The sequence below is a fragment of the Littorina saxatilis genome, linkage group LG10 (genome assembly GCF_037325665.1).
Source record: "Littorina saxatilis isolate snail1 linkage group LG10, US_GU_Lsax_2.0, whole genome shotgun sequence".
Lineage (NCBI taxonomy): Eukaryota > Metazoa > Mollusca > Gastropoda > Littorinimorpha > Littorinidae > Littorina > Littorina saxatilis.
Window position 1 is genome coordinate 24,792,871 of NC_090254.1, and position 11,253 is coordinate 24,804,123.

At 49.9% G+C, this 11,253-nt stretch overlaps 1 protein-coding gene across 1 annotated transcript in view; it reads left to right on the forward strand.

Moving 5' to 3' along the window:
* Positions 1–2,053: 2,053 nt before the first annotated feature.
* Positions 2,054–11,253, forward strand: part of LOC138977820 (trichohyalin-like) — a gene marked incomplete in the record, with an annotated part of 61,459 nt that continues 52,259 nt past the window's right edge. The window contains 1 exon segment of the mRNA XM_070350428.1: positions 2,054–8,558. Within this exon segment, the coding sequence (XP_070206529.1) occupies positions 2,054–8,558 (6,505 nt within the window).

Sequence of the window (11,253 nt, forward strand, 5' to 3'; positions counted from 1 at the left end):
GAGAGAGAGAGAGAGAGAGAGAGAGAGAGAGAGAGAGAGAGAGAGAGAGAGAGAGAGAGAGAGAGAGAGAGAGAGAGAGAGAGAGAGATGGTCCCACAACATGCTTTATTGTCATTATTTAGAAAGAGAGTCCGTAAGCGTATTCGCCAAACCATTATGGGCACAGCTGGTCGCAACCAATGGATGGAAAAGACCATCTGCTCACGGAAAAATACAGTTATAGTGTTCCATCAGTATATTGATTACAATTGTAATTCAGACAAAAAATACAACTTATTATTTGGGGGATTTCTTTTTATGGTTTTGCAAAGGCCTGGTAAGCCCCATTTTGGTAGTGGTTTGCAACGGGATGAGACAGTGATAGAAGATTTCGAATTAACCACTGGGTGAGAGGGGGAGTTGGGGGACGGTAGAGGGAGAGGGAGGTGTTATAAAGAGAGAGAGAGAGAGAGAGAGAGAGAGAGAGAGAGAGAGAGAGAGAGAGAGAGAGAGAGAGAGAGAGAGAGAGAGAGAGAGAGAGAGAGAGAGAGAGAGAGAGAGAGAGAGAGAGAGAGAGAGAGAGAGAGAGAGAGAGAGATACAGCATGCACCTTGCAACCTCTCCTGAGAGGGAATTAAAAAAAAAGCGCCAGGTAGGCAAAACGATGGTAAACAGACAGACAGGCAAACTTACAGACATACATACATTCATACATACATACATACAGGCAGGCAGACATACAGACTCATAAACAGACGAATTGGCAGACAGACGGACACGCAGATAGACAGGGGAATACATAGACAGACGTGTTGGTTCACTATTTCACGATTCAAACTGACACGCCAACAATGAGAGACAACATTAACAAAATCAATGAACGTGACAACACATATACATGCATACCCCCACTCGATGTACGAGCATGTGTCACAGTTTTGGAACTATACATCACATAGACGCCAGACTGGATTTCTATGGCGATGCACTATGCTATGAAAACAAAGCGGGTTTGCAGCTCTGTCATCGTGTTAATTAAAAATGTATTGCTCTATCTCTGCTCTTGTGTGTTGCAGAATTCGTCCTTCGGGGGTGACCCAGTTTCTGGACAGAGCTGATGCACGTACTACAGAAATGCTTCACAAGCTGTCGTGCTAAGTACAAATGCCGCCGCAAATCACGTGTTGGAGAATATCCATTACCTATGGCAGAGAAATGGATGCATGCCTGAGTAGTCTATGGTGTGGGATTTGCACATACATCTACTACGTCGGTTCGAAGCCTGCGCTACGATGAGTTTGTTGGAATCTACGACACACATACGGTGTGTGACCGTGACTTCCCGTGATGTGCGTGTGACGACATGTGACAACGTGTGATTATGTGTGGGTGAAAACGAGTGTGACAAAAACATCCTTACGTGTTCGATAATTCAGCGAAATATAGTGTGGGGTTGTGTAGGTGTCTTTCTGTAGTGTAGACAACGCTGTTGGTGCAAAAACACAAATAACTTGGCGGTACGCGGTGTACATAACAAGGCTTTACAATTTTAAAGAACCACACAACAACTGTTGATGCTTAAAATAACTACAACCAGACCTCTACGTGTATTAATGGTTGTACTGAGGTACTTGCATTGTATGGGATATGGAACGTCAATAACATTAGCCCAGTAACTACCTTTACTCCCAAGATTGGTTGTTAAATGTCATTTTCTAGCTAGCTTCGACAAAAAGAATCTAATCATTCTGATCAACCTAGGTTTCTGTGCGATGGCGTCCGTTCTGTTGTGTCAAGTTCCGGATTTCAAAGCATACATGCGAATTCAATTCAAAACAGGAATACAAGAAAGGCTGACAAACAAATTAACGACACCCTGTGAATAAACCAAGCAAATTTAATAGTAAGGGACTCTGCCATGCGTTCGGTGTGTGAAGATATTTGTTATTCGAATAATCCCTACGCTGCTATTCGCGAGTGAAGCTTTCCTTTGGCGAAAGCGGACAGAGAGGTCGCAAAGCATGTGAGTGAGGAAAAAGATTAACTGCGTTGTATTCACGCATCTTTGACCACAATGTCACGGAGGTCGGAGGGGGAGACGCAGGGGGTGCACAGGGAGGACGTCAGTACCTCCCCCACCCCCACCCTCAGGAAGAGCCTACCTGGAAGTGGCGGTGGTGGAGGAGGAAGCACCTCTATCCCGGTCATCTCCGAGACCACTATCCTCTCCTCCACCCCCACCTTCCTTTCATCAAAGGCAAGAGATGACGGCATCGCAGGCCAACAGTCGAGGCAGTTCCTATCCCCGGACGTCGGGTACGGGTACCACCCCCATCTTCACCACCACCACCATCACGGGTACGGAACCGCAGGGCTGGGTAGCGGCATGGGGACCAACCTGGAACGGGTACCCAGCATCAACCGCCTGCAGCCCCAGAGCTCCACAGAAACCAGTGGGCTGGGGGAGACCATCACTTCGGGCTTCTCGTCCCAGGAAAGCGTGCACAGCGCCGCCAACTACAACATCTCCACTCCCACGGGAGAAGGGGGAGACGGGGAGGACGATGAAGCCAGCACCCCGCGCAACCCTCGCACCCCAGAGAACCCGGGTGAGCGGTACTCCCCGTTCCTCCACCCTTACCCATCAGGAAGGTCTCGGCGAGATACGGGTGGACGAAGCCTGAGCCCTCATGAGGCTAGACAACTGGGACTGTCAGGTCTGTCCCCGTCCTCGGTGTCAGGCAAGCGCTCCCCTCGCACCGCTACAAGACGGTCCAGGGATCGCGCCTATGTCCGAGAGGGGCAGACCTCAGCGAGAACGCATAACCCTTCACCTCGGGGGGACACCGGTGGGATTCAAACTTCAGGTAGAGACAGAACCAGGGCGTCAGGAGTCGAAGGTGGTGGTGGAGGCAACGGACAGAAAGATGCTTCCAGCAGAGGAGGAGGAGGAGGGGGAGTAGGTGGAGGAGGAGAGGGAGGTGGAACATTCAGAACTGAACGGGACGGCACCGGCGCTGAGCGAGGAAGAGGGAGGGACAGGAGAGGGGAAAACAGGGCGCCCCATGAGGGAGAGGTGGGGGCGAGAGCAACGAGTGATGTCACAGGAGAAAGAAGCAGCGGTGGCGGCAGTGGTGGTGGTGGTAGTGGTGGTGGCGGTGGTGGTGGCGGCGGGCGCGCGCCAGCAGCAGCAACAGCGGTAGCAGTCGCAGCGACGGAGGACATTGATCGAGGTACACCACGCGCCAGCAGCGGCAGTAGGCATAGACAGGGCGGGAGCTCGACCAGTACGCTAGTAGATCATAGTAGTAGTGGTAGGCCCAGCAGCCGCGACAGTGTGCTCGACAGCGCAGGTAACAACACCAGGAGTACTTTCTCACCTGAACTCGCCAAGGCGTCCTACTCGCCTCCCGCGGATAGAGGGAGAGACAGAGACCCGCGAGACAGAGACAGAGGGGAGGAGCTAAGTGAGTTTCGAAACAGTGGTAAAGTTTCTGCCTCTTCCTCTCCCAGGAGGGAAAAGGACAAAGGAAGTTCCTCTTCGCGGTCGTCGCCCAAAGACAAAAACGGGCGAGAGAGGGATAAAGGATTCAACAGGACTTCTTCCAGTTCCCGAGATAGTGTTGTTCGCAGCCCCGAAAAATCGCCGAGCCGTGACGGTTCGAGGGAGGGCAACAATGGCAGAAAAAGACAGGACTCGTCCTCAAAACGGGACAGTTCTCTCACGAAAGAAAACAACGGTGCAAACTCCCACCGGCAGCCTGAGCTTCAGCAGGTAGCTAATAACAACGGCAACGGTAACAGAGGATCAGACTTCGTCTATGTCGGCAAAGACAGCTGCAAAACAGCTCCCGGCAAAGAAAACACAAGAGAGCAAACTTTCACAGAGGCAGAGTCTACCACCGCCGGCGGCAGACGAAAAGAGAGAGGTTTAGACAAACAGAAATCCAGAGAGAGTGGTGTAGGAAGATCGCTAGACAGGCAACAGTCGAGAGACACCGCTAGAGGTGGCAAATCTTTGGACAGGCATCAGTCCCGGGATAGCGGTAACGGCAGAAGTTCCGAAAAGGAAACTGCAAGGGAATTACCGGGATCAAGAACCAGCGGCGAGAAAATCCCTCCTCTGAGCGGTGGTACGAGAGATCCTGGCGCTAGAGGGCACAGGCATCGTTCTCAGACTGTCGAGGAGGCTCCAACTGACACTGCACGTGATCGCGGCAAGGACAGGGCGCTTAGGAAACACAGGTCTGCAGACTCGGGCCTCGTTAAGCCTGGGCGAAAGTTTGGCAGGGACAGAACGCTAGAGCGACAGGCGACTGTCGATGAGCAGTCCCCTAGGGACGTTTTTGGTGATCAAGTAGGTAATCCCCATGGCAGGCATGGCGTGCCAGAAAGACGCGCTTCTGGTACGGGTGATGACAGGGGTAACCCTCATCGTCAGATTTCAAAAGAGAGAAAATTAGACCGACACACTTCGTACGATGAATCGGACGCTAGACCTCGCAGACAATTGTCCAGAGACAGACAGCCTTCAATAGTTGAAACTGACGAAAACCCGCGAAGACATACTTCCAACAGAAGCATAGACAGGCAGTCTTCAATAGTTGAAACTGACGAAAAACCCCGAAGACACACTTCCAACAGAAGCATAGACAGGCAGTCTTCAATAGTTGAAACTGACGAAAACCCGCGAAGACACACTTCCAACAGAAGTATAGACAGGCAGTCTTCAATAGTTGAAACTGACGAAAACCCGCGAAGACACACATCCAGAGAAAGACGACCATCCACCAGTGAAGTAGAATTTAACCCTCATAGAAGAACTTCGAGAGACAAAACAGACAGGCAAACTAGTGTTGATGAAACAAGACCAAACCCACGTAGACAGTTTTCTAGAGAGAGAACTTTAGACCGACAAAGCGCCGTCGACGACGAAAGAGACTTCCAAAAAGAACACAGCCAAAGAAAAAGTTCAACAGAGACATCTGCGCCCATAGAGATTTCGAGCGAGGAAGTGAGAGAAGCTTTAACCAGCAGACGAAGAGACCACAGGCAGCAGCTCTCTGGAGACGTAGAAGAGAGACGACCAGCTTCAGTAGAAGAGATACAGCTTCAAGATCTAGGATCAGAAAACAGAAAACAACGCAGACGAAGCTCTGCAACCAGAACACACGCTGAAGAGACTCTCGCCAAAGAAATCGACACTGGTAGAGGGCAAGAAACTGAACGTGTTAAAGAGTCCCGTAGATCAAGCAAAGACGAAACAGGAGACAGAAGGACACACAATAGTGACACTGGTAGAGGACAAGGAACTGAACGTGTTAAAGAGTCCCGTATACCAAGCAAAGACGAAACAGGAGACACAAGAACTTCATGGGACGATAGAGAACATAGAAGCCCTGCTAAGCATCTTGCTAGAAAGGTCAGCAGAGACAGAACGCTCGACAGACAGCTTTCTGTGGACGAAACAAGAAGAGTAGCTCCCGAAGAAGACGATCCAGACTCTCACTCGAGATCATCACGACGACGGTCTGAACAATCTATAAGAGAACCCACTCCCTCCTCAGAAAGACGTTCATCGCAAGCGTCGAGGAGCAATGACAGAGCCGAAGACCCCTCACGACGTCGGTCTGAACAATCTATAAGAGAACCCACTCCCATCTCAGAAAGACGTGCATCGCAAGCGTCGAGGAGTAATGACAAAGCCGAAGCTTTGAGAGTCCACAAACCAACATCGCAAAATCGACAAGAGGAGAGGCCCTACTCTGGCAGGCATTCGGTGGTAAGTGCTGAAGTTCATGTGACTGACAGAGGCAGTAGGAACGACAAGGAACATTCTCAGGGTGAGAGTAGAAGTGCAGTGCTTCAGAAAGACAGACGTCAACGCAGAACGTTCGACGAACACCCAGCTCAACCTGAACGCGACATTTCTAATGCTGATGTAAGAAGTAGACGTAGGCGTAGTCGCGATGCTGACGAAAGTAGAGCTTTCGATAGTCAGCAAGTAGAAGGTGAATCTGGAAGTAGAACAAGTGTAGTTACTCCTAGAGACAGACGTGACACTGTCACTGAGAATATACCTCACAGTGATCGTAAGACAGGTCGACGCTTACCTCAAAACCCCGACAGCAGAAGTGCAGGCGCTTCTTCTGCGGGCATTCGAGATGCACAGAACCGCCGGGATAAGGACCACCATAGTTTAAAAACGCACAAATCCACTCAGGAAACGGACGTAGACCACAGAGGTCACGGATCGCACAGACACACTAACAAAGCAGACGCCAGTCACGGCGACAGTAGAGAAGGAGACACAGCGCACAGAAGTGGAAGCCTCTCTCGCGGAAGGGGAGCCAAGCCTGGGGACACAGAGCGCTTTCGACGCGACACCACAACCACCGATCCCCATAAATCGCTTGACAAACACGAGCAGGAAGAACGATCTTCTCATAGAAGAATTAGTGTCACACAAAACAGCGCCGCCAGCAGCCAGCCGGAAGGAAGTGGCGTCTCACCGGAAGCGGTTGACAGAGACGCAGAAAAGAGAACAGCGGCGACAGCGGAAGTCACCAGGCTTGCGTCAGGGGTAAGGCACGGCCAGATCACTACAACAGGAAGCAGGGACCCACGCGACGAAGCCGTCACGTCCCAACGCTTCACCGATCGAACAGTGATTGACCCAGCCGCTGGTGCAAAACACGCTTCTTTCTCCCAACGTGAAGGTGTAATAGAATCAGAATCATCGAGTGCTAGGCGTCTTCAAAGTTCTCGACGTAGAAGGGAAGGTTTAACTGACCCAGCAGCGGTTGCAAGACGCACTCAAAGCCCTCAAGAAAAGCAGGAAGGTGCGTCTGCGACAGCAGTGAGCCCTAGACGCACCGCAGGCCCTCGTGTTGAGCTGGAAGGTCTGTACGATACAGCGCCCCGCTACACGCACTTAACTCACACCGACGAAGAGGAACGGCCGAGGAGCAGACGCACTCACCGAGCCGAAATACACAAAGCAGAGAGAGAGGAGGAGAGAGCAGGTGTGTATTCGTCGTCCAGCACCGCCAGAATCAGAGAACAGGATCCCCAGAGAGCAGAAATCAAAAGCCAAATCAGAAAAGAAGGCGAGGGACGCCACAAAAGGGCCGACAGACTTAATGGGAGAGAGGCAGCGGAGATATCTAGCGTGAGAAGAGAGCACGGAATTGACGGAAGAGACGAAGACAAATTTGACAGAGAAGTTCGAGCGGCAGGGACTGACAGGAAATCACGGCGAACAGATAGCAGCGTCGTAGAGGAGAGGGCACACAGACAAGCGCACGTAGAAGAAGAAAGAGGGAGAAGAGAAAGACCTCGCGGAGATAGAAGAGACGAGAGAACGCATGAAGACCACCGGCCCAGAGGCCACGAAGATCAAACAAGCAGCGCCGACAGGAGACGTAAACGAGCATCTGTTCACGACGAACAGGGACACCTTCCTAGCAGCAGCAGGACTGGAGAGGCGAGTGAGGAGCCAGGCAGGAGAAGAACTCTCCCCGTACTACAGCACCAGGAGCACCGGGCGAGCCTGAATGGGCGAGGAGAGGAAGGGCCACACGCCACCGCCAGTCCACCCCCCTCAGCAAGCCGAGCCGAGACTGCCGCCAGTCCACCCCCCTCAGGAAGCCGAGCCGAGACTGCCGCCAGCATGGGATCGGACGGGAGGAAGCCCAAAGGGGGGCGACAGCAGCCCCCCAGGACCATCGTCACCGTCACCTCCCCCACCAGCCCCGACAACGACAACGTGTTCCGCCCCCTCCCCCACCCCAACGGTGACGTCACCCGCCGCAGCCAACGTCACCGCCACCCCAGCCCCCAAATCAACAACAGCAACCACCACCATCACCACCACAACCCGCAACAGCCGCAGCGAAAAACGAGCACAGGAGACGAGATCTTCGACGACCTCTTCTCACAGGCCAAGAGCGCCAAAGGCCCGGGCCCGGGGGGAGGCATGCCGCGAGGAACACCGGGTCTTCAAGTGGAGCAGATCAACCACGAATGGGAGCGGCGGGAGAGCCGGGGGTCTATACGCAGCAATCGCAGCAGGTCGTCTCACGGAGGCTCCTTCCGGTCCCGCCCAGGCTCCAGGAGGGGAGCCAACCGAGGGATCTTCCTCACCACGGAGAGCGCGTGGTCGCGCTGGTCACGTGATCGCCGCGCCTCCTACCGGCGAAGGATCGAGCTGCTGGAGAAGCCGGAGGTAGACTTGGCCCGGGTGTCCACCCCGGTTCGCAGGGGCCGCCAGGAAGGGCTGAAGTTCGTGCACCCGGACCTCGAAGGCACGTTCCTCTCCGAGGAGGACCTGAACGAGCTGCGGCGCCATCAGCAGCAGAAGTACCACGCCATACGGGTGATCGAGAAGGACCGCAAGGGCAAGTTCCGCATGAACAACAAGGCGGAGGTGCACCTGACGTCGGAACAGTGGCAGGTGATTAGCGACTTCTGGGACCACCCGGCCTTCGTTCGGGGGAGGTACATGGGTCTCTTCCTCATGTTCGTGTCCTTCCTCGTCATGGTCGTCAGCATCACGCACACCAACTGGGTCAGCTACGGTGAGTGGAGGCTGTATTGTTGTTGTTGTTGTTGTTGTTGTTGTTGTTGTTGTTGTTGTTGTTGTTGTTGTTGTTGTTGTTGTTGTTGTTGTTGTTGTTGTTGTTGTTGGTGGTGGTGGTGGTGATGTTGTTGTTGTTATGTGTGTGTGTGTGTGTGTGTGTGTGTGTGTGTGTGTGTGTGTGTGTGTGTGTGTTTTCGTGAATTTGATTGCTGTTCTTGCAGCGTTATTGGTGTTGTTTTTGAGAGATATTCCACTTGATATAGTGTAGAATGGGGTTTTATTGGTCCTTAAAGCTGTGTTGTTAAAGGTTTTGTTGAGATATGTTGTGCTATGGAGTACTTTGAATTACGGTTTGTGTTTGGCTGGTTGTTTGTTTGTCTTTCTGTTTGTTACTTTGTTGTCGGTCTGTCTTACTATCTCTGTCACTGTCCTTCTGTCTCTCTCTGTCTCTGTCTCTCTAGCTCTGTCTCTGTCTCTGTCTCTATCTCTCTCTCTCTCTCTCTCTCTCTCTCTCTCTCTCTCTCTCTCTGTCTCTCTCTCTGTCTCTGTCTCTCTCTCTCTCTCTCCCTCTGTCTCTATGTCTCTGTCTCTCTGTCTCTCTGTCTCTCTGTCTCTGTCTCTCTCTCTCTCTCTCTCTCTCTCTCTCTCTCTCTCTCTCTCTCTCTCTCTCTCTCTCTCTCTGACGCGTACGTGTTTTAATTTGTTTCACGTTTTTAATTTCTGTTCCTAACTGTCAGCTTTGTTGTTTGAGTTTGCGCGCATAAAAGATCACACGGTTTGTTACTGTTGTGTGTTCCTTGAACTAAAGTTGTGGTACATCGATTTTTTTCCTAATCAAACACAAGCACCTGTTTCACAAAATGTTGACATAAAAGTTCAATACATGGACACGTTGGTCTGCAAATATTGCCAAAAAGCTGTACTTTCATTGCAAACTTCTGTGTGTCCCTTGTTGAAATACAAGTATCTCATCTTGAATTAATTTCAACAGCGTGCCACTGCCACATGAGATTCGATTTTGTAGTATGAATGTACTTTAATTTTCCGCCACCGCCAATGTGGCTTTCTATCTCTCATTTACCCGCTCGTGCAATGCTCGTTTTTTTCGTCCTATATTTTATTGTCTAACTGCCATTCTCATTTGGCTTCCAATTCCCTCGATATTGGTTTCCGATTCCCCCTTCTGTCCAATGCATATATGTTGTCTACACACACACACACACACACACACACACACACACACACACACACACACACACACACACACACACACACACAACACAAACATTATAATGTATTATGTGCGATGTGCTGTATTGTGTTTTGATGGTATTGTATTGTATTGTATTGTATTGTGCCTTATTGTATTGTATTGTATTGTATTGTATTGTATTGTATTGTATTGTATTGTATTGTATTGTATTGTATTGTATTGTATTGTACCGTATTGTACCGTATTGTATTGTATTGTATTGTATTGTGCCTTATTGTATTGTAATGTATTGCATTGTATAAAAACAATATATATTCGGTGTAACCGACCAGACTAGATTTTAGTAGGTGTGCTTTGTCACCCAAGTCAACAAGCATAACACTAACACCAGCTGACGACATTTATGTCAGTAGTTCGAACTTTAACAAAAAAAAGTTTGATTTTGGAGGAGTTCGATATCCAATGAATAATTCTGTCAGTGAACCAATATGTTAAGGCACTAAAAAAACGTTTATTATTTTAGCAGATGGCGAGTGCAAAAGACTTTAAAGGACAAATTAAAGGGTTTGAGATATGCGAAGATCAGGGGGGAGTAGAGAGCTAACATTTTGGGCGAGTGAGGAAAGGAGAGAGAGAGAGAGAGAGAGAGAGAGAGAGAGAGAGAGAGAGAGAGAGAGAGAGAGAGAAAGAGAGAGACAGAGAGACAGAGAGACAGAGAGAGAGAGACAGAGAGAGAGAGAGAGAGAGAGAGAGAGAGAGAGAGAGAGAGAGAGAGAGAGAGAGAGCATGTTTCTGGATACGGATATATGACCAAAGTCATTAATTAATTTTTAAGCCACCAAGCTGAAATGCAATACCGAAGTCCGGCCTTCGTCGAAGATTGCTTTACAAAAATGTCAATAAATTTGATTAAAAAATGAGGGTGTGACAGTGCCGCCTCAACTTTTACAAAAAGCCGGATATGACGTCATCAAAAGTATTTATCGAAAAAAAGAAAAAAACGTCCGGGGATATCATTCCCAGGAACTCTCATGTCAAATTTCATAAAGATCGGTCCAGTAGTTTGGTCTGAATTGCTCTACACGCACACAAACGCACAGACACAGACACAGACAGACACACACACAGAGACACACACACACACACACACACACACACACACACACACGCACACACACACACACATACACCACGACCCTCGTCTCGATTCCCCCTCTATGTTAAAACATTCAGTCAAAACTTGACTAAATGTAAAAACGACTACGCACTTGTTTGTTCTCCTGTAGGATCGTGAACTATAGAAGCAAAACGAAATTGGCGAATGGGTTATGTGATGGTTATATTGCGTGTCTGTTCGCCATGTCTCTGAGCTCTCATTATTTGCATTTCTCAATTTCTTCCCAAAACCAATGTTTGTAATTGTATGCACATTTTTTAGTTTTTGTTTTTTTGGAGCAAGATGAGGGCACCGTGTTTACGT